Source organism: Pogoniulus pusillus, chromosome 23, assembly GCF_015220805.1.
Source record: "Pogoniulus pusillus isolate bPogPus1 chromosome 23, bPogPus1.pri, whole genome shotgun sequence".
Taxonomy (NCBI): domain Eukaryota; kingdom Metazoa; phylum Chordata; class Aves; order Piciformes; family Lybiidae; genus Pogoniulus; species Pogoniulus pusillus.
In genome coordinates this window covers 21,911,412-21,935,193 of record NC_087286.1, presented here as the reverse complement: position 1 = coordinate 21,935,193, position 23,782 = coordinate 21,911,412, and the positions used below count along the sequence as shown (strand labels likewise).

General features: G+C 45.2%; 1 protein-coding gene across 2 annotated transcripts in view; it reads left to right on the top strand.

Moving 5' to 3' along the window:
• Positions 1–23,782, top strand: part of SCN5A (sodium voltage-gated channel alpha subunit 5) — a 184,023-nt gene that overhangs the window by 5,764 nt on the left and 154,477 nt on the right. For both annotated transcript variants that reach the window (XM_064162881.1, XM_064162879.1), the window contains exons 3-6: positions 1,486–1,575; positions 4,801–4,929; positions 9,654–9,745; positions 17,698–17,928. In XM_064162881.1, the coding sequence (XP_064018951.1) occupies positions 1,486–1,575; positions 4,801–4,929; positions 9,654–9,745; positions 17,698–17,928 (542 nt within the window). The remainder of the gene's footprint in view (positions 1–1,485; positions 1,576–4,800; positions 4,930–9,653; positions 9,746–17,697; positions 17,929–23,782) is intronic.

Sequence of the window (23,782 nt, the reverse complement as noted above, 5' to 3'; positions counted from 1 at the left end):
ACTCTGCTTTACTGTTGTTTTCAGAGGATTTCAGTGTAGCTGAAAATGTAATCCAGTGTTTTCTAGGCTAGCTGCAGCTTACAACCTAATTGTGCTAACCAGATGGACACAACTTACAGAAACACATCTCTGGCTGACGTGAGAAAATGTGACTGGATGTCACACACCCATCCTGGTCCTTCAGCAGGAGTTGCTGGCCCAGAAATGGAAAATGTTTCTGAGATGGGCAGTCCCTTGGAGTTCAATTACTGCCTTCTACCTTGGCCCTGGGGAATGTGCAAGTTGGTTACTACCAATTTAACCTCCTAGTTGCTTATGTGGCCTATCAGAAAATGTTCCACTTTGTATTCAGAAGGGATTTTGGCTCTGACTAAAAACAATTTTCAGGCAACTATTTCAGGAGATATGTTTGACATTATAGTCTTTGATCACTATTCTCAAACTAGTAAAGAAGTGGGGAGACAAAAAAAAAAAAGCCAACTTTTCTCCCCTTCCCCCTTTTATTTCCTAGAGAAGGCAGAAGAAATCAACATTTGTATGCTACAGCTCAGCCCTGGGAAGGGTCCCAGCCTACTGACTGAGTTACAGGCTGCTTTCCTTGGCCTTATCTTCTGTCCATTTACACTCATTAGCTGCACCTTCTCCAGCCATGGGGTCTATTTTTAATGCAGGAGGATCCCATCAAGTGTTTTAATTTATTCCTTTTTCCAGAGAAAAGGGCAGGTGCTTTTAGGAAAGCAGTTCAGTGAACTTTGTTTTCAGTTTCAGGAATTTGATTTAAGGTGCTGCTTCTTGTATTTATGGCCTCAGCTTAGCAGCTAAGTGCATTGATTATACACTTGAGAGGTTTTGCTTTAGCCTCCAAATAGGGCAACTAGGGCCTCAGCTGAGTGAGTCAGCTTTGCAGACCAAGACTGAGTGTTGGCCAAGCAGGTTTACAGACCGAGCCTTAAAATGAGTGCTCTGAAGCTCTCCTTAGCTGTTGGTGAAACTCTATGCTGAAAGCGAGACCTAGCCCATTAGAAGGATTAGGAAAAACAGATTTCTACCTTGCCCTACTGCCTGAGAAGTGTTTCAGGATGCAAAATAAAATGAGAATTTGCAGACGCAGGTTTTCCTGTGATACTTAAATGAGACTAATCCCTCTTTTCATACCAAGTTGTGCACCTATGCACATTGTTATCTGGCTGACACAGCTGTAAATTTGGGGCGTTGTATCTTCAGAAGGCTGCAGAGTCAGTACACTTGTTCACTGTATCAAATGTGCATAAAAGATGTAGCCAAAGAAGGAAAAAAGAGACGAGGAAGATTGCCTCATTTTTCTGTACTTGCACAATTATTTGTTTCCTTATGCACTTGCAAACCAATGTGTTACCCTTTCTTACCAACTTTCAAATTAGGAGGCAGCTGTCGCACCTTAGGTGAAATGATAAAGAATGATGAAGTCTTCTGTCATGATTTGTTTTCCTTAATTTGCTTCTTTACATTGTTCAGTATGTTTATCATGTGCACTATTTTAACTAATTGTGTCTTCATGGCACAATCAGAGACTCCGCCGTGGAATAAGTACGTTGAGTAAGTATCCTCGCCGCTTGGCAGCCTCCCTGTTCCTCCTCTTCCCTTTGTTACGTTCTTCTGTTCGTTGTCTTTGCTGTTGTCTAATTTCTGCTCGTTAATAGTGACCACAGTATCTGTCCTGACAAAATGTATTTCCAGGTGTTTGTTGCCTGTGAAACCTCCCTTCGTAAGTAAGCGAACGATTCGTAGTCTGCCAGGCTCATACTTACTGCTCAATGCACCTGCTATGCTGTGGCTGCTCCCATGCACAAGGTTTGTAGGTTAGACACATTAGGATAGGCTGACGGAGTTTAAGTGGAAGTATTTCAGCCCTTCCTGAACATATTTAGTCCTGTCCTTAAACTCAAGCAAAAGTTTCTTTTTGACTGAGCACTCCCTGAGAAGTGTTCCCCTGTAACAGTTGGCAGGCAGAATTTGTTGAGCCAGCACAAAATCATCTAGGAACAACTTAATGAGAATTCCTGTCTTGTCAGATTATCAGACCTTCAGGAAGGATTAGCAAAGATACCACCTGAAGGTGTTTTGGTTATGGGGGGGGGTTGTTTGGGGTTTTTTGTTTGTTTTGTTTGTTTTGTTGTTGTTTGTTTGCTTATTTTTTAATAATTGATTTTAAAAGAGGTTAAGGGGCTTCCAAGGGCCCATTTCATGTCTCTGAGTTGCTTTGAAATATTGCTCTTAGAAATAGATACCAGATGCACAAGCTAATCAACCTACAGTGCATTAAACAATTCTCTTGGCTCATTGAACCAATCAGAACACACTTTGTGTTTTTGACTGACATATGATAAACACAACCATCTGCTGCTCCAGAGCCTGGTGGCTGGTCTACTCAGGGCTGTAAGGAAAGGCAGTAAAATGCCCTGATTTTATGTTTCCTATCTTCTAGGCCATAAATGAGTAATTATAGGCAGCCCTGAACCAAATATTTGGCCCACGTGCAATAACCTCCTAATCCCAGGATGTTTCATGTATTTCCATGTGGTCTGTCTGTGGCTGCTACAGAAAGCTGCCCTACGCTGCCACAGCCATGATAACCTTTGGCTGAAACACAGGTACCTCACATGAGTCAAAATTTGCCCAGTGGGTCTGCAGCTAGGAAGCCAAACATTCTGGAGCAAAGCATCAAAGTGCTTGGAGTGTCTCCTGCAAGAGCAGGGAAGTGTGGGTGGTCTTATCAGCACATCAAGCGGGGCATGCAAGAAGCACAGGGCAGAAGTGAAATGGACTCATGCGGCATGGATTTAAACCCTTCTGTATTGCCTCTTCTCTGGCCTCTCTTCATACCTCTCATCGTCTTCTCAAATGCAGAGAGTGAAATCAAAGGCAGGTACTTCTGAGGAGCAAAATAACCCAACAAACTCTAATTCAAATTGATTAACATTGGATTTGGAAAAGATACACTCAATCCATTTCGTTCTGCTCTTCCAAAGAGACTCAGGGGATACAGGAGTAACCTTGTGCAAACATTTGTCTCAGATCTTCCATTAAAACATTTTCCTTATCATCTGGAAAGGGAAATCAATTCAACTTCCCTCCATTTTTGATTTGGTTTCTTTTAAATCCTGACTTGTTAAAGAATCTGTTCAGTTGCTGGAGGACTTTGCCCAATCCATTTAGAATTAGATGATGATTATACAATCAATTAAACCATCTGACATGCTGAACAAACACAAGTACTTTATCAGTTTAATGAGCTTATGTACCGTTAAGGGTTTTTTTAGTTCTTTGCATGTGTTTTCTGCATGTATTACTGAATGCACATGCTTAGAGAGACTGTCACGTGGGTGACCTATATTGGAGATACCAGAGCAAAACGAAGCAGGAGCCGACGAAAGTCAGACAGGAGATAATGCTTCGATGTGTGGTCACAGAGGAGATGTCAGAAACAGTGGCAGCCGCTGCTGTGCACACCCTGCCCTGCGGATCTCCAGCCTGCGATGCAGCACACTGCCCTTTGGTACCGTGTAACTGGCTCTGCCATGGGACACGATGGCAGGAGGGCATCAGATTTGCTGCGGCCTCTGTTGGGTGCCCAGTTGCAGATCAGCAAAATGCAGCTAAGAGAAAACATAATCAGATAGGGCTGGGTGCTAGGTTGGACCGGATGATCTTGGAGGTCTCTTCCAATCTGGCTGATTCTATGGCTCTATGATAATTAAGTGAATCATAGAATAGAATCATAGAATCAGTCAGGGTTGGAAGGGACCACAAGGATCAGCCAGTTCCAACCTCTACCCTAGATCAGGCTGGCCAGAGCCTCATCCAGCCTGGCCTTAAACACCTCAACCACCTCCCTGGGCAACCTATTCCAAGGTCTCACCACTCTCATGCTGAAGAATTTCTTCTTCACGGCCAGGCTGACTCTCCCCACCTCCAGCTTTGCTCCATGGAAATGGTTCCTTCTATTGCCACTTCTGCTTGCTTAAAGCTTTTTTTCACCAAGCAAGAATTCCCAGCTTTTTTATATGTGATGCCACCTTCTATTTCGGCACTGGACAAAAAAATCAAGCTGGTGTTGCCACTGAAAGCCCCTAACATCATGACTTCCCAGATTTGCATTTTATGGGGCTTGGGGTGTTGGATGTTTTTAGGAGGCTTTGGTACCACCTGCATCTTCATGCATCTCCCATATAATGTTGGAGTGGGAGCTGGTTTACACTTTTTCAGTGCAGGCACCCTGTTGTGTAGCTCTGAGAGCTTGGTAGGATTTGCCATGGGCAGTGAAACACAAGGGAGGCTGCAGTCAGAATACCCTTTTCTAGCTAATAAACGCAAGTGGTGTCACTTGTAAACCTGCTGTCCTGCACAATGTCCTGGGCAGGAAGAGCTGAGAGATGTGGACGGAAGGACCACTCTGCTCCAGAGCAGAGAAACGGGAGCTGTGTGCCATGCTCCAGGCCTCCTTCTCTGGCAGCTGCAGCCAGAGCTCCCAAAGTCCTGTAGCACAGCTCGACAGTGTAGTACTCATGCTTGACTCACCGAGTGAGGATTTGTGAAGGTACATGGTGAGAATCGCCTTCCTCCTGTTGCTGTCCCCAGCGCCTTCCCGTTCCTTACGTGTCCCTTGGCCCGCAGCTGAAGCTGCAGCCGTAAGTGGCCGCAGAGCCGCAGCCAGGCGGTAGCAGCGTCCCCTGCCAGCGGCACTGGGCTGCCTGCCTCTGCCGGTCCTGCTCCCCGCTGCTTGCTAACGCTCTGGCTTTTCTTGGCCCATTTATTCCCCAGGTACACTTTCACTGGCATTTACACTTTTGAGTCATTGATAAAGATCTTGGCGAGAGGATTTTGCATGACAGAGTTCACCTTCCTTCGGGACCCGTGGAACTGGCTGGATTTCAGCGTCATCGTCATGGCGTGAGTAGAGCTCCTCTGTGTTCTCCAACACTGGCATGTGCAACACAGCTCAGAAAGTGCTGCCTGTTGTATTTTTTTCCCCACTCCAATTGTACTGAAAATGAGAATACTCTGAAGTGTGTTCGGGTGGAGGAGTCTTCCCCTGAGTGCTTTCAGAAGAAGCAGCCAGAGGAGTTCTGGATCTCATTCTCTCCATTCGCTAGGCTATTTTGGAGAAATTGTTTGCTCCCTCTGTGCTCCACAGAGAGACCTCTTTGTGAGATGTCTACACTAACACTTGTCTCCTAATGCCGTTTGGGAAGCTGAGACCCCTGGCTAGAAAATGGTAGAAGTATGACTGAGGATCTGTGTGTTTAAATCCCTACTTGTAATCCTTTGCCACCAAAGCTGTTTTCACATTCTTCCAAACCCTCTTCACCCAGCAAGTAATTATTGTTTTACTACAATAGAGAATTACCTCAAAGGCCTCTGGAACTTGTTATGTGTCTTGGAAACAGAAATTTAGCCCCCAGTGTGATATTCCCCTTCAGCTGTACACTGCTACCTGGATTATTAGAGTGAGCTCATACACGTGGGTGCCTAGAGGGATCTGATAGATTTGTGGCAACTGAAAATGTATGGAAGTAGGGGAGCAGCCAGGCAGTGCTTGCTGCAGACACGGGGTCAGCTCAGTATCTCCAGCAGAGCTACAAATCCAGATTCTCTTCACAGTCAGAGAGAAAAACACATGGAAAGCAACTGCCCACATCTTGAAGTGGAAGCTAGTAGAGATGCCCTGAGAGGCTCCATTTCCTCTTCATAGAAGGATTTCTGCCAGTCTCCTTCTGTTTTATGCTTAATGGTACCTATGTTCTGTTCTGGCTTTAGCATACTTCTTGCTCATCTTTAAACTTCATAATTCACAGCCTGTTAGCACTGACATTTGAGCCAAATCCTAGGCCTGTGACACTTGAATGCAACTAAAATTGAGAGCAAATATTCAATCAGGTGTAGTTCAGCGAGGGCCACTGAAGCTCACAGCTCATCTCTGGTAGGATGCAGAGATGAGGACCAGGATTCAAGGAGGATCTGAACCATGCTCTTACTCATACCGTTTGGTTTTAGGTGGTCCTACGAGGAGCAAGTAGTTGGCTTCGGTGCTCCTTATGGATCCCTTCCACCTTAAGATACTCTCTGATTGTACAAGCCTTAGCAGTACTTGAAAGCCTGAAGAGGTGTGATACCTACATGGACTTCTTCAGGCAGCCTCTCATTTCTTTTAGTAGGCTTTGGCTCAAATCCAACCCTAGGCCAGAGCCTGGTGTCTGTTACTGCATTCCTGTGGATTTGGCTGAACTGACATCTGGCCATCCTGATAAGCTTCTGAAAAATGCAGTGCAGATGGGGAGGAGTTTTTGGAGGTCAGCACACATTAGGCATTTTTCTCAGCTAAAGTCTTTCTCAAGCAGTGCTGAGTGCCATTGTTCTGTGGCATTTGGAGGCAGGGCAGAACAACAGGAAGCATCACCAGCCTGCTCTCCTGTCCATCAGATGGCTGACAAAAGCAGGTTACACGAGTTCATCTCTCTCTAACTTAGAATATGAGTTTATCTGCAGGTTGCTGAATTCAGCACAACATGGAGAGTTTCTGTGTATGGCTTTCTCCTGTGCTGCGAGGAAGGAGGTTTTGACAGTGAGGCAGAAATTAGCAGGGGAAAGAGGAGACACAGCTTGCAGCCTTGGCAGTGCATCTGGCGAGTCATCTCAGGTGGAGGCTGGGACATTGCCTTGCCGTTCTGCAGAGCACCTCTGAGAGCATCTCATTCGCTGTTGCTGAACTTCAAGTCTGAGCAGTCAGTGTAGGACAAGGTCTAGATATCTCCTCATGCCATCTCTGGGTGTCTGGAGCTTAGACAGCTGAAGAGATGTGCAGGTTTTCACAGATCTTGGGGTGAACAGTTCTCTAGGGATTAACTCACTCCTTGCTGCTAGGAACTAGCATTTGGTGCCCAAGGGCTGTGGGCTTACAAATCTTGTTTTCCTTTTCCAGCCATGAGTGGCCCCTCAGTGTCCCAGCCCAAGGAGTCATGAAAACGTCACTGAGGCTTGTTGAATGAGAGGCTTGAGTGTCTGTGCTTTCTTTCCTAGCTGCATTTCCATTTTCTTTCCAAATGATCTTCCATCCCTCAAAAGATCCCTAAAAGACAGGAGCCTGCATCTGGAAAAACCCAAGCTTCCCAACATCAAATTATATCATAGCTGTGCTCTTCAGAACTGACATCCATTCCTGTTGCTTCTTCACCTTGAGGCATATTATGGGAACATTTTTAGAGTAGAATAAAAAATAATTGAATTCGTGGAATAGAAAAGAAATGGAAAAGTGCTTCCTTGAGCTCATGGGCAGCAGGGAGGGAGTTAAAAGTGACTGCAATATGATCTTCATATGTGCATTGAAACCTTCCCAAGTAAGCCAGCGACAGAGCATGGGATAATGCACTCTATTCTGGTGAGATACAGCCTTCGTGTAGATCCAGTTTGCAAGTGACTTAAAGCTAGATTGATCACAGAGGTCTTGGCATTGCTTGTAGCTAGTGAGATGCTCGAGGTGTTTCTGCATCTGGAAACAAAGATGGCATGAAGGGTCAAATTGGGAGACCCTGATGAGAGGCCCTGAGATTGAGATGAACTAAGGATCCTGAGCTAACAAACCTTTTCTTGCTGATTCTTCACTGGTCTTTTCTTCCGATTCTTTCACTGGTGGGTGGTGTAGTGCAAAGCCTGTCACTTGCTTTACAGTTATTGCAGAGTAACTTCTTACCTCCTCCTTTGGGCAGAAATGTCACAGACTGGGTGGCAGAGACTAGTTTTAAATAGCAAACTAGAGAGGAAGAAGTGCCGCAGTTCTCCAGGGGTTTTCTCCTGTCCTGTGCTAGCAGACATGGCTGTGGCTTGTGACCCTCTATGGGGCCATGGATGGATTCAGGGTATATTATGAAACTGTCACTGTTTAGGTCAGTCTTTCTCAGGCAAAAGACTACTTTTCAGGACAGGCAAGGGAGAGGCAGCTGTAACTCTGGATTGAAAAGTGCCCTGTCAAAGCAAAAAACCAATAAGCAATTCTCTGGCTAAGAGGAAAATTAGGATGAGATTTGCATTTGCTTCTCACTCCTCAGTAGGAAGGAACTGGTCTGGTGCAATTTCATGAAAGAAATGGCCAGAATAAATCTCAATTGAGTATTCTGAACAAGAAGCAGCAGGATCCATAGTTCCACATCCTCGTTCACTTACTATTAACACATGTCTGCAAGTCTCTGGTCAGCAAAACCACACACCCATGTGTGGCTTCTCCCCAGGTTATTTTCTTTCTGCTTTTGCATGCTGCAGAAGAATTTGGGAGAGAAGCACTGGGCAAACCTGGGGAGGAAGCAGGTAAATCTTTGCCCAGACTCCTCTGTGAGATTATGAACAGGAGAAGCAATATTGCTCTTCCAAGCTGTAATCAGGATTAGCAGACGGAGAGGATGCTTTGTCCTCCCCAGAGGCCTTTGCACAAAGCCCACTTAAGCAGGCTTTGTAAAATAACCAGGTGAGTTTATCCTTGATGTGTAAAAACAAATACCTCAAAGAAATGGGACATATAAGTGCAATTTAATAGACATTTAAGAGGGAGATTGAAGGTTCCAAGAGGTCTTTCTTTGCTTTTATTTTTTTCAGAGCATTCAGTGGTGGCTATGCAATTTTGTACCATGCTGCTAGGCCCAAACTCCTTCCATAACTGATCCTCCCGGGGGGTGCTTGGGTCAAATGTGGCATGGGTCTCCATGAAAACCAAAACAGGCATGGCAGCAAAGAGCTGCCCTTGGTATTTCAATCGTGCATAGCTTTTAGTAGGATTGCAGTTGTGTTCAGGCAAAGCCCAACTTCCTGCAGTCAAAGGGAATGTTGCTGTTGTTGCTGTGGAAAACAAAATACAATTTTAAGCATCTCTTGAAACCAACATCTGCTTTAGCACAGAGTGTAGAGCATCTCAGAGCAAATAGCCCAGCAGAAACATTTGCACTGATATTTTCTGATGTTGTCCTATATGTAGTTTGCAGAAGCTATTATGTGAAAATTACTTGGAGAGTTGAAGCTTTTATTATCTTCTTCTTTTATTTTTTTAAGAGCAGGAAAGCAACTCTTGATTTTCCTTGTAATGTAAAGAATTTTCTTGTTAAGCTAAATGACAGTACAATCTTTGCAGTATTTATAGCTGAAAAGCATGACAATGAAGTTCACCGAGCAGTGTTAAAGAATTGATGCCTATTAGCTAAGTTTAATAGTTCAAGAAGCATTTGAAATAATGTGTACTACAACCAAAACAATAAGAGGGGACAAACGGCATCAAAGAACAGCCTGAAGGGTGAATGCACCTCTTGTTCGGCTGCATTCGCTCCCGCTAGGTATGAATGCATTCTTCATTCAGACAAGTCTCGTACTCCATTGTATAATTCCAAATAACTGTGACTTAATTCTACAGGTATGTAGGAGAATTTGTGAATGTAGGCAGTGTTTCACCTCTTCGGACTTTCAGGGTTTTGAGAGCTTTAAAAACTATTTCAGTAATCCCAGGTAAGAAGCCCTGATCCTTACGTTTTGGCTCTCAGCTACAAGTGATTCTTTCTCTGTCTCTCTTTGTCCCTTTGATTGTCGTTTTTTTTGCTGGTGTTTTGTCATTGTCTGTGTGTGACTTTCCCTTGTTACAGATACATAACTGAATTTGTGGACCTGGGCAATGTCTCAGCCTTACGAACGTTCAGAGTACTGCGGGCGCTGAAAACAATCTCAGTCATTTCAGGTGAAAATCAGGTTAAACACTCGGGCTGCGGTTACAGCCTACATGCCATTTCCAGTAGCAAACACCATAATTACAAACTGATTTAACCACTGGTACTGGTCAGGAAATGGAGGAATGTAGGGAATGTGACCTGTCAATAGAATCAATTTTCCATATGTTTTTCCAGCCCTGTTCTTGCGGGCAGGAGGAATTAGAGTGCCTCCAGAATGGCAGACTCCATCAGGCAAGCGCTGGAGTAGGAGCAGTGGCGCACAGAGGCTTGTGAATCACATACGTGCAGTACTCACTCGTGAGCCATGTGAAAGTGGCAGTGAGCCTCTGTTAAAGTCTTCAGGCATTGATTTTTTGAAATGGAAGGTTGATGACCTCAAAATGCATATTTGTGTTTGTGAGCACATAGAGAGTGGATCTGTGCTATGAGCTGAGGCTTCAAGGCTGCAGGCACAGGCAGCCTACTTTGCCATCGTGCTTATCCATTCACATGTGATGGACGTTTGGGACCCTGAAGAGGTATGAAAACATTTCATCATTGCTTTTGGTGGGGTCAGCATTTGTTCAACCCACTTTCTCCTCACATTTTCTTGGATAGGATTTCCCCTCACCCACCAAAATGAAACAATCAGTGTCTGTCTACACATCAAGTAGAGGAAGAACCTCTGTATGATTCTTTTTCCATAGCTTTTGATCTATCACTGTTTCCTAAAATAATAAATAATAATTGCTGTTGAGTCAGAGTTAGTCCACTGAGGACTACCCCTGTGACAAGGCTTTCTTGCCAGTCATTATCTATGGACAGGTCTCATTCAGCCTCAGTGTTTAACATCTCAACCTGCATGACAAGGTAGAGAAGGTAGCAAAAGCCGTGCATGGTAGATCCTATAGGTGATAATCCTGAACAGATGTTGGCAATTACATGGCAAAAGCATTCAGCACATGGGGAGAACAGCTCAGATTCTTACGTACAGCTTTCTCCAACCATTCAGCACATGGGGAGAACAGCTCAGATTCTTATATACAGCTCTTTCGAACAATTCAGCACACGGGGAGAACAGCTCAGATTCTTACCTACAGCTCTCTCCAGCCTCAAAGGCAATTCCACCTGACATATGATGCACACGTGCACTATGATATAGATCTAAATAAATCGTGCGGTGCAAACTCAGAGGGATGAGCATTGCAACTAATCACCAGCACTTGCATGGAGATAGAAATGGGAATTCTTGAAATGAAAACATAAATATGGGCCCAAGGCTTATTCCCTCGTCCCAGCATGAAAAACAGTGACATGAAGTTCATGGAGATCAGAGGCACTCCTGCATTTCATTGCAAATGCATGTCTAAGGATAGCTTTCAGAGAATACTGCGGGATGTATGCCTCGAAACACACCTACTTCTTTCTTCCTCTCCTGCCCTGAAGTTTAAAACAAATAATCTATTAGCAGAGAGTTCTTTAAAGTTTTCTCTTAACTGGGTTTTTATTGAGAAAGGATTCCCCCTGCCCACCCCCCCACCTTGGAAAAGAGAAAGCTGAGCAGAGTTTTACAGATCAGGTGAGATAGTAGTGGCTAATGAGAAAGAAGCATGGAGCTTCCTAGCTTCCTTTGCTAGCAGTTTGAAGACTAACTTGGAGGGACAGCCATCACCAGGGGACACTTTTCACTTTCCATCTCGTCTCCAGCTTGAGCCTTTTCAGAGCAGAGCCTGTCAATTTCCCTGAGTTATATATACAACAGTTTTATGCTGTCTTACATCAGACTGGGAACTGAAGCTCCTTTTACATCAAACGATAAACGTTGGCTGCTTTTTTAGTGAAGAAAAAAAAAAAGAAAAAAGAATATTGAGATTCAGAAAACCTTCATTTAAAGACACTACAAAGCCCTTCCATGATATTAAACAGTGAGTTGCTCCATTTGCTGATTAACAAGTTAAAAAAAGAAGTAGTATTAGTTGGAGTAAAACATAACAACTCACATGCTCCTTTTTCTTCCTGGTTTACATTTCATTAGACTTTTCATAATTGCATTTTTAGCTGCTAGTAACTAAATGATTTTGCTGGCATGACTGCAGGGAGATATGATAGAATAGCTGGCCCTGGAGTTCTACTGCCAAGGTTACCTGTGCCCTGAGTATATTTAAATTACAGGTGGGGAGAGCAACAAATTGCCGTGGACACCTCTCTGCCTGTAAAAGAGAGCTAAGCTTTAGTGTTAATGCTGGCAGGCAATTTCAGAGGAGTTGGTTCATTTTTCAGGTAGACACATCCACTGTAAAGGAAGTGCTGGGCATGATACTGCCTTGTTTAGAGATCAGTCTGAGCTTTTAATGACAGTGCAGGCATATGCTGAGGTGAAATATCCTTCCACAGTAGGCTCAACAATGAAAAGAAGATGACCACTGCTGTCTTCTGCGAGGTTCTTGGAGGAGGTTGTTATTTTTGCTTCCTCTTTTGCATCTTAGGTGAAAAATGCCAAGATGTTTTCTGCTTTGCAAGTACCTGAGCCTTTCTTCAGTAAAATTGATCATGCTTTTCAATCAGGTAGTTGTGTTTGCAGAAACATACTTGAACTCGGCATGCTCAGTGAAATTGCTTACCGAAAGTAATGGGCCAAGTACTGCCTGGTGTAAGGCTTCTGTCCAGCAAAGCACTTAGAGGCTGCTTTTCAAAGGCATTCTGCTTCACTTGAAATCAATGAATTTCAATATTGGCTCCAGAGGGAGTCAGTAAAGCTAACAATTAGTGCTTTTAAAATCGCACCTGCCTTTAATGCCTAGCTCTAAGTGCGCAAACAGGCACAGGGACATTCCCAGGCCATGGACTCGCAGGACACCGAGAGATCTCCTGAACCCTCAGAGTTCATTTGCCTGGCCTAAGGCTTAGTCTAGTGTAGCTCAGACATGGCAGGATGTGTATTGCATGACTTCTTCTAGCAGTCCTTCAGAGCTGGGTGTCTCATGATCTTCCTATTCTAGCAGTTTGTTGCTTTCAGCATTAGAGATTTGCCCGGGGAGGACAGGCTCAGATTCAGATTCAGCAACACAAACATTATCCTCTGTGGGCAAGCCATGTGCTGCCTGTGCACTGGAGAGCTGGGGCTCGATTTGGTTGCTGTGAAGCCAGAACCTCCTGCTCCTCAGGACCGTGGATTACATGCAGGTCCTCTCCCTGGATCCAGAACCTCATCCAGACTCAGGGCTTTTGGTGCATTATCAGCACTTTATTTTTTCACCCTACAGCCACAGCAGTGTAGGTTGTCAGGTCAGTGCCTTCTCTTTTATGGCAGCCCTTAATATACCAGAGGACCATGGTGGATCCCCTCAATTTTCCTTTCTCTACACTGGACACACCTATTTCTTTCTGTTTTCCAGTTGCCCATAGTACCAAGAGAGAGAAGCTTCATGCAGCAGCTGGAAATCTGTTTGTCCAGACCCATTAAAAGATGAAAAGATCTTAATTCCTTCATATGTCCCCTGTGTTCATGTGCTTAGAAATAGGTAACATTTTCGCTGTGAGAACCTAACCCCCTTAACTCTCAGTGATTTTATGTATTAATTAGCGTGTTGCACATTGCCATGGCAACTGGGTTTGCTCATTTTCCATCTAGATAGGAGCCGTGGTCAGCAGCAGAGCAGCCCACCGAGAGCACAGCTCCAGTGTGCTCCATGGGAATTCCTCCCATGACCACAGGGGATCTCAAATCATAGTTTATCTGCATGGGAATCACCAATGCTTTTGATAGCTGCTCATTGAGGTAACAGAGAGCCCTGAAGAACACCCTCCTATGCTTGCCCGTCAGAAGCCTGCAAATTGCAGGTCATCATCCTCATCATCACTAGGGTTTTGTAAAGTGCCTGTATCCAGAGAAGCTCCACTGCTGTTTCTGGAACAGATGTGCACAACACGGACACCTCACATGAAATGACACAGTACTGGCAAAAGGTGACCTCATAGAAAAATGGGCCAAGGCACTTTGGGGCCTGATCCAGCTCTCTTTTAAGTTAGTGTGAGTCTAAAGGCTATAAATAGTGCTGTGAATGTTATCCAGTACTTTACTGATAGCCAGGACAGAACTCAGAGCACAAGAATTGAGACTGTGTAGAGGAGACTGATCCTCTGCTTCAACCTCACCAAAGTCCTAGCAGAGAAGTAAATGTCACCCTTCTGGTGGGCAAGTCACTTAAGAAGTAACTCTCCCAAAGGTGAGACCTGTCTGACAGATTTGTGTTTTCCTGGAGGCCTGGCCTGGCTGTCATGTTTCCATGAAGCGATACTGCCAACCATTCAAGTTTGCCACGATGAAATACGTTCAGCAGGAGCAAACTCCTCTGCCTACATGCACCTGACTCCTGCAGACACAGGTATTGGCAGAACTAGGGCTAAGTCAGGACAAGCATGGTGCAACTCACACTCTTTTGGGGTTTTTTTCCCCTCCTTTTTCTCCCTGCTCATTTCCAGACTGTGCATGAAAGTGCCTGGTGTTCTGTAGGTGATTGCCAACATCTGGTATGGATGTCATACGTTCTCACACCTCACAGCAGGAGCTGCTGGTGGTGTGGGTTCTGGCCATTTCTCATTGTTTGGTGTTGCTTGCCTTTTCTATCCTTTCTGATTTGCACTTGACAACTGAGTACTTGGTGAACCTCTGAATGTGGTAATCTCTACCTGCACTAACAGCAATGTTTGGGCCAAATCCTTCTTGCTTTCTGCAGATGTCAGGCTCCTTCTGCAGCCCCCATTCCACTGATTTTGGATCCTGTGGTGTTTTTCATGTCATGCCAGCAGGATTTGGCCCAGAAGTGTGGAAAGAATGAAGCAATTCAGGAAAATCCTGTATTGATTACTCCACAGGGAGGGTTCTGTAGACCCATTGTCATTAACAGCTGTACTCAGCTTTGGAGCAGATCCTCATTTTCTGCATGCTGCCTGGTTTGATGTTTGACTTGCAAGAACTAAGTAAATGCCTTTAATGCCCCAGAAATAGTATCTTCTATTAAGCTATACTGCAGTGCTCTCACTGGCACTATTTCAAAGGAGGATTGTTTATCTGGAAGATTTAACAGTGCTGTAAGTTTGAATACACGCAGCACTGCTTTCACAAAACAAGGGATTCGTTCAGAGCACCTGGAAGAGGTTCTGGGTATCCTTATTTCCCCTGTTTATGAGAGGTAGAAAGTTGAAATGAATGGTGATTTAAACACTTTGCTTAGCAGTGAGTGATACTTGCTTTGCTGGGCAAAGTTTGCTTTCAAAGCCAGTTAGGCTGTAACTATAGGACTCCCCAAATGGTTTTCATGGTCCAGGAGGCAGAGTGCAAGTCATTGTTGAATTGTGTTTAATTACAGCAATTGTATTGCTGAAGCATTCTTTTCTTAAAGTGTTCAGAAGCCTATGTGCTGATGAAATAAATGAACAAGCAAAACCCGAGCAGACAAAATAAAAACAAACACAAAAGTAAAGCAAAGTAAAGCAAAAAGCCTTCTCTTACAGGAATTGTTTGCTACCTGTGAGGGATGGACTTGTAAAACCAGTATATGATTCCTATTCTACCTAAAACCCCAGCAAGAGACTGAGAAAAGCATGTTTCATGACGTGGCCTTGGAATTACCAATGCCAAGGCCTGATGTTGGCAGCAGATAGTCTGTATGGCTGATTGGAGTTGTCTTGTTTCCTAATATTATCCCTGCTCACATTAGGGCTCTCACTGTCCTTGCCCTTGTGAGTGAGATCAATTGGTGTACTTAGATGATGCCATTACAGGCTCCAAGCCTGTATTGGTGTTCCACATAAATAAATATGCTCCTGGGATTTCACAGAGGGGACTAAAGTAAACAGAATTTGTGGTTTGGCTTTTTTGCATCTCTTAGGAATTGGTTTGCCCTCGGGCTTCCCAAGTTTCACTGGCTCTAGTGGAGAGATGCCTGTGCATTGGAAGGCCAGCCCATAATGAGAGGCAGTGAAAGCATTCCAGAGGATCAGACTGAAAAAAGAAAACAGATCAATTCTAGTGCATTTTTCCTCACCTCACTTCCTGTCTAAGACTTGGCTATCTTAAAGGTTTTACAGCTTAGCACTGGAGAGGGGTGAGATTCCAGGGAGTGCTTCAGAACTGGGCTACAGCTGAAGCTGCCTCCAGTTCAGGTTCAGCCAAGGCCAGATAATCAGCAGAGCTGTGCTTTGGATGTAGGCATCAAAATGGGTGACCACATCTGCAGCTGAACTGGAATGTTCAAGGGTGGCCTTTTTCTAGGCACCTGAATAGAATTGACCTCATTTGTAGTTTTGCTCTGGCGAGGAGTGCAGGTGGAGTGAAAGCCCAGCTTCTGCCTGATGTTGGCACTGCAGTATGTTTGGCTCCAGTTCAGAGGAGAGAGTGGTGTGGTCTGGTCTCTCCCTCTTTGCCCTGACACACAGCAGCTAGAAAGAGGCTAGCAAAGCATTCAGTGGAGAAAAGGGGCACTCGCCACCAGGTGGTTAAATGGCCGTTTTGTAGACGCTGGTGCCATTCACAGGTGAACCTGAGGCAGCAGTGGAATATTTAGGGCTTCTGGCTACAGGGGCTGCTGGACCTGCTGGCTGTTCCAGCCGCTTATCCTCCTGTGAGCAGCTCTGAGCTCCCCCTGTTTTAACCACAGAGCGTTAAGCAAGACCAAACCACAATTTGCTTTCCTCTGTGTCCTCAAGTACATTTTCATGTTATTTTAAATTCTGCAGCAGTAGCTCAGCCTTTGTGGCTGCCAAACTCTTGGGATGGGATTCCAGGGAATTGAGATTTAATGTGTATGATCATATTCAGTGAGAAAATCAATGTGCTGCTGCGTTTTGCCTAGGAGAATTCCTCCTCCTCTTCGCATTTTCTCTTCTCCATTTAGCAGCTTCTCTTGCTGCTGCCATGCTGGTGAGAGTGCTTATCAGAAGCACTGATTACTTATTGAGTATTAGTTAAATATAGATAGAAAAGAAGCAACGAACTTGCTACCATTGTGCAGCTGATGCTATCATCCAACTACTGCGTGGAAGCTTAGGAGAGAGGTCTCTTTTGAAAAGAGCAGGGTGTGCCACGCTCCTGTGGTGTTCAATCAGCCCAAGTAGTGCTCCTCTCCAGCAGCACTTTAAAAGCAGGCAATACCCTGTGAGAGAAGTGTGTAATTATTTCTGTCTGTGTAGTTCTAGAATGATAAACTGAAGCTAGTCTTACAGGGTGAAATAGCACAGGAGCTAATTCGTGTGGCCCAAGCCCTTGCTGCTGTAGTAAGCTGATTTAGCTACATGGGCAGCGTAATAGGGACTCACTAAGTTGAGTCAGGTATCGCTGGAGCCTCGAGTTGTTTTGCTCACACGGTTTCCACTGAGTTTGTGTGATTGCCCACATTATTTGGCTTATTTCTAATCCCAAATTCTTGTTGTTTTAAGCAAATGCATCGAAGGCAGGGGAATTATACAGATGAGGACAGGGAGCAGGATTTGGCACTAAAATATGTAAAGTAATCAGGGAATAAATAATATTTCCATACCTCATCTGTTTATGTGAGGGATAAAGTTATCAGAATCACCTGAGTGGTTTAAAACTAATTCACCTTCTCAAAAGTCAATGGGATTTAGGCTTTATAGCCTTTGCTGCATCTCCATGAAACTCTAAGACATTCCATAGTTTCTTTATCCATGAGTTTTATCTTTGATTTCTTTGTGTCTCACTGCTCCTCCATCAAGTTCTTTCCCTCCATTTTTAAATCAGTTTTTGTGTAGAAGTAATAAGAGGACTTTTGTGTAGACAAAAGTAGAGCACACTAAAGATTGATGGTGATCACTTGTCTCTTGTTCCAGCTGTCCAGTTACACACATGTAGTAGAAACCCTCCTGGTAATCCTTTCCATGGAGGTTTTCATCATGAGCAGCATCTCTCTAGAGACACGTTTCAGCCTCTCAGTCTATAAACTCTTGGCTTTTATCTCCCTAGGACTGAAGACCATTGTAGGTGCACTTATCCAGTCTGTTAAGAAACTTGCTGATGTGATGATCCTGACCGTTTTCTGCTTGAGTGTCTTTGCCCTCATAGGCCTCCAGCTCTTCATGGGCAACCTGCGACACAAGTGTGTCAGGGACTACACTCAGTTTAACTTCACTAACGGCACCTTGTACTTGGATGGTAGGACGTGGAACACCTCAGAGGAGTTTCTTAGTGATCCAGGTAAGCTCTTTGTACCCCTGGTTTTGTGGGTTTGTGGGTGGGCATTTTTAGCTGTGCCCATCGGAGTGCCTGAGCCAATCGGCAAACGCAGCACTGCCACATCGGGACGCTGGGTGCGGGTCTGGGAGGTGTAGGTGGCTGTTTCTGACCCCTGTGACTCCTTCACGATTCATTCTGGACGTGTTTTGCTTCTTTGCTGTGCTGCAGACCAAGGACCTTGTCGGATCATTGATGATTTGCACAGGTTAAGGCTGTCTCATGCTATTTCTCTTAAGGCTCCCTTCCTGGGAGTTAGGTGGTCAGAGGAACCTTTCAGCTCTGTCTGCGGGGCTGCTTTGCACACTCTCAGTGCTTGCATTTGCTAGCAAAACATCAACATGTGAATACAGACTCGTCACAAAAATAGCAAGTGAAGCAAAGCAGCTCAGTGTTTGTTAAGCTGAGAAGTCCCGAGAGCATTTTCTGAAGGAAATCTCTGGCCATCAGCGCCCTGACTCATTATCTGCCCGGGCCATTCTCACTCTCAGGTGATCTGATGGTTGGTATCAAAAGGTTTGTTTTCTAGGCCAGGGCAATTTTTAATACTCTACAGTCTGCTACACCTTGATTTACAATGAAATAGGTTCACCAAACTAATTTATAAAGATTAAAGATGAGTTAATGTAAATAAACTTTAGAATGCAAACAGTGGCTCAGCTGTTGCTGCTCCAAAATGCTATCACAAAAAAAAAACCACATAAAAAACGTTTCTATAAATATGTTAATGGCAAAAGAAGGGGCAAGGACAACCTCCACTCCTTATTAGATGCAGAGGGGAACACAGTGACAAAGGATGAGGAAAAGGCAGAGGTACGTAACACCTTCTTTGCTTCAAGTCTTCAGTAGTGGGACTGGTTGTGTCCAGGGCAACTGGCCTCCTGAGCTGCCAGGCAGAAAGGGACCTGGGGTGCTGGTAAAGAGTAGCTGCAGATGAGGCAGCATTGTGCCCAGGTGGGCAGCAGAGCCAGTGGCATCCTGGGCTGGCTCAGGAGCACTGTGGCCAGCAGAACAAGGGAGGTTCTTGTGCGGAGGTTCTTGTGCCCCTGTGCTCAGCACTGCTCAGGCCACAGCTTGAGTGCTGTGTCCAGTTCTGGGCCCCTCCATTCCAGAGAGATGTTGAGGTGCTGGAAGGTGTCCAGAGAAGAGCAGCAAGGCTGGGGAAGGAACACAGCCTTGTGAGGAGAGGCTGAGGAAGCTGGGGGTGTGCAGCCTGGAGAAGAGGAGGCTCAGGGCAGAGCTCATTGCTGTCTACAACTACCTGAAGGGAGGCTGTAGCCAGGTGGGGTTGGGCTCTTCTGCCAGGCACCCAGGGACAGAACAAGGGGATACAGCCTCAAGCTGTGCCAGGGCAGGTCTAGGCAGGTTAGGAGGAAGTTGCTGGCAGAGAGAGTGATTGGCATTGGAATGGGCTGCCCAGGGAGGTGGAGGAGTCACTGTCCCTGGAGGTGTTGAAGCAAAGCCTGGCTGGGGCACTTAGTGCCATGGTCTGGTTGGTTGGGTAGGGCTGGACTGGATGATCTTGGTTGGATAGATTGGACTGGAGGGATTGGTTGGATAGGTTGGACTGGATGATCTTGGAGGTCTCTTCCAACATGGTTGATTCTATGCTTCTATGATCCTGCAAGTTGCCAGAGGATGCACACCAATTGCAACGGATGTGCACTCACATATGGAACGATTGAAGGTGCTCTTCAGGGAAGGAGCAGCCAGATTGATGTGTATGGGTAGGACCATATGACCAGTGGCATTTGCTACTTTATTTTGAGGAGAAGAATGGACCATGCAGTTAATCAAGTGACTGGAAATTTGGTTGAGAGGAAGTGACAAGTGTCACAAGGTGCCTCTGCTCTGCCTGCCTGGACACGACAGTCCTGTATCTCCAACCAGCTACACTGTAAAAACTCTGCCCCTAACTCCTGGGACTTACCTCATTTGACACAGTCTGTCAAATGGCTGGCACAAGGCTGCCTCCAGCTCCTGCTAAGGCTAAGTGGTCCAGGGACTGGTCCAAGGGCAGTCACACCATTCCCCACCAGTGCCATTGGGCCTCTCTGCTCAGTTTCTCTCCCTGGAGTCTGACACGTCCTGGCAGCAGTGATGTGAGAACATCCTTGTTCAAGGAACAAAAAGCTCACCATTGCTGTCTTTAATGCATAATGTGGGTGATGCAGCTTTAAGGAAGGGCAGTTCGTGCAGCTCTGGCTACCCGAGGGCTGTCTTTGGCTCTGACCCTGACCACCAGGTTACATGTCCTCTCAGCGTCCCTGTACCAGAGCCTCTTGTCAGCTAAAAGGGGAAAAAGCTCCATGCCAGAGATAAAAAACCACAGTGGAGCTGTGCTGTCTGGTGATGAGTCTGCTGACATGCTTTCCCACCCATGCTTTCAGTGCTTCCAGCTTGAAGATGAGTGTTCACGGAGCTAGCAAAGATATCTGTGCACCTGTGGTGGATTAAGGCACTTCACAACTCCTCCACCCCCAGATAACTGACAACTGCGTGAGGTGCAGCTCTCCCTCTCCCAAAGAGGCACTGAGAGATAAAGTAGTGATGGCTGGAGGTCTAAAGCCCTGCAGTAAAGGTGGAGGGATGCCACGGAGCTGTCTGGCTCCAGAAGATAGTCTGTCTCTCTCTCAGCAGAGTCAGTGGAGGGCTGGATAGTCTTTATGAAAATGTAGTTAATGTCAGGGCCAGCTGCAGGATTGCTTTAAATGGGAGGAATTCTACAGCTGCTCCAGCATTCCATGTGCAAGTTTATTTGCGTGGCCCTGCTACAGTGAGGAGGGGACACCCTCCCATGAATCTGTTCAGTAAACCCAGCCATGGTTATTACATTCATGAAAATATACTCCTGTTGCTAAAGGAGAGTTACCTTTTGCAAAGGTAAACAGCTTGGTGAGGTGATGGGTTAAAGCCAGTTAAAGTCTGAGCATGTGGTGTGAACAGTGAGTGATAATAGTTTCTATGAATGCTTGCATAACATCTGAAAATAAAGACACAGCACACAGTGGCAAAGAGCCAGCAGTCATGGGGGGTGGGCAGAAATTACTGGAATAGTTGATGTGCTGAGTTGGTTCAGCAAGCCAGTGAGGAACTGGAGGAAAAGGAGACTCACAGAGAAACTGCACTGGCCTCTGAATAAGAATAATGGAGTGTGCCTTGAAATGCTGGAGAAGACGGCTTAGTGCTAGGCTGGGGAGAACAATATGAAGCAGAGTTTTCATTTAGTGTTGACTACTGCACTAAAGCAACTCAGACGTGGAAGGGCTGCCTCATTTTGTAACTGGAGGGGAGAGAGGTTTGAATTTCATTTTGCATAAGTATTATGGTCAAATGAAGTGTCTGTTTAACAGAGTAGTGCTGACCACGGTTTAATAACAGCCCAGATTGCAAGTACTGCAGGGAACTGAACAATAGACACAGCCAGATTAAAGGGTAGGCAGGCCAAATTAGATAAAAAGAGGAATATATTAAGAACAGAGTAGTGTCAGTGTTTATTCTGAAGAAGAGCTGGAGGAGAAAATTGGCCAGCATGTTGAGGTAGCAGAGTTCACTCACAGGGAGCACAGACAATTACAAAAGCTCTTTGGAGCTTTCGGCAGTGTGGCCGAATCATTGACTTTGGAGCAAGGAGAGTAATCTAAAAACAGAAAGCAGACACCTGGAGTACTGTCAGAGAGTCAACCCAGTATTTTTTGTTAGAAGTGATGTAAATAAAAGAGTGAACAACACTAGCAGAGCAGCAATGGAAAATGACTTGTCAGTTGTGCTTATCAGGGCACCAGAACAGAGAATCCAAACAGAGCAATATGCCAGTTCTGCTCTCTGGGTTCTTGGGGAGAGCGAGAGTGGCATGGAGCCTTTGAAATGACATCAGCCTCCTCACCTGCTTCTGGACCATGTTTGCTTGAATGGGAAAGCAAAAATCACTGAAATCCCTTAAAGAGTGAACCAGTGAGGAATGCCCTGGTGCTGCAGAGGATGTAACTGAGAGACTTGGTCATGATGTGCCAAGAAAGAGAAGAACTTGAATTTCAGTCTTTCTGAGCCCTTTTCTGCTTGAGAGAACTGTGTGCCCCAGGCACTTGGTACAGGAGACATTTTGGTGGTTTAGAAGGCCTGGGACAGCTTCAGCTTCACTTTTTTATTCAAAACTGACTTGACATCAGTCACTAGACTATGGTCTATTGATGAAGGCTGCTGGGATGAAGGTTGGACTGGCTGATCCCGGTGGTCCTTTCCAGCCATAGTGATTCATAGTGATTAGATGTTGTGCTGAGGGATTTGGTTTAGTCAACAAGTTGTCAGTGTGAAACTAATGATTGGACTCCATGATCTTGAAGGTCTAAGAAATTCGGTGAGTCTGTGACATATGGACTAAATTGTTTCCCTCTTCCTTAGCTTCTATTGGCCCTCAGACAGGAGATTTTTACTCACCTCTTTTCTCAGTCCTCTTGTTTTGATTTTATAGATGGGGGAAAGGTCAGTTTGTAAACTTTGTTAGCGTCATCATCGCCTTAACCACAGTTGGGTGCTAAGACTTGGGTGTTGATTGATCCTCAAGGAAATAACCACTGTGTCCCTATGGTTCAGGAACTCATCTCCTTAAGCTACAAACTCAAGACCCTCCTGTACTTTCTTGCCTTACTGCTGTGGTCACCGTGACTGCCTTGGCTGACGGTGCAGGTGCTGCCCAACCGCTCTGCTAACTCCTGTTCTGCCGCCACCACCAGTAAAGGCAGTGTACCAGCACTGGTAGCATTGGTGGGAGGAACTGTGGTGGCAGGAAATAAAGTTTGCTGTTCCTTAAATCTGAAAAGCAGCTGAATTAATTTGTCCCTTTCTAAGCATCACAGATTTATAAGCAGTCAGCCCCCATCACCTCCCCTTTCAGACCTTTGTCTGTTACTTGTCTTTCTTGCATGACCTTCTCAGTCCTACGTTGCAAGGTTGCTCAGTGTTGTTGGGAGTTGTTAGGTTGCCTCCTCCTGTTACACAGCTACCACGAAATGGCATAAACTAAATCCTGTAAGAGGTAAGATTTCCTACTTAGCCACCCAACATTTTTTCTTGTTCTTTCTGTCATTTCAATGCCTCCTGCGTTGGAGCTGCATGAAATGCTGGATAACTTTGAAAGCAAAGGACAGAGCCCTTAAGCAGGGAGATTCAGTGGGAAAATTCACTGAGATCTCCTCCATTTAGCATGAAGTCTTAGCATACAAAAGCAGTATTGAATATTTCTAATCAGACTGTTAAGAGGTTTCCTGGCATTGTCAATAGAAGATTAATTCTGCAGAAAAACTTCATCTAAGGTACTGCAAGTACCTTAGATCATCAGCTTACTTACTGGGCACAGCAGTCCTGGTGAGGTGAGAAACCTGCTTAGTCTCTACACAGATCACCATGGAGATGCAGGTTTGAAATCTAACTTCTGGTGGGCACATATGTCTCTTAAGGAGCAAAATGATTTTTCTCTTGTTTCCACCATTTTCAGTGACTAGGCCTTCACAACTTACACACCAGCCTCTAAGGAGAAGGCTTACCAGAGAAGCTATTCCAGTCTGGCTTTGCCTCTGACAGCTAATGGTTCGCTGCAAACCTAGGAAGGGGAAAAAGAATGTTAAGGCAAAGGTAGCTTATCAGGTCTCACAGTCTCCTCTGCCAGAACTGGCCTGTATGAATGGACTGTGGGGTGGAGCATCGGGTGCTATCCCACTGAACAATTCTTGATGTGAAGTGTCAATGGTGAGGTTTAAATGGAGGCACAGCTTGTTCATCTGGGAAAACTATGGCTACCGGTAACTAACTATTTCCTTCT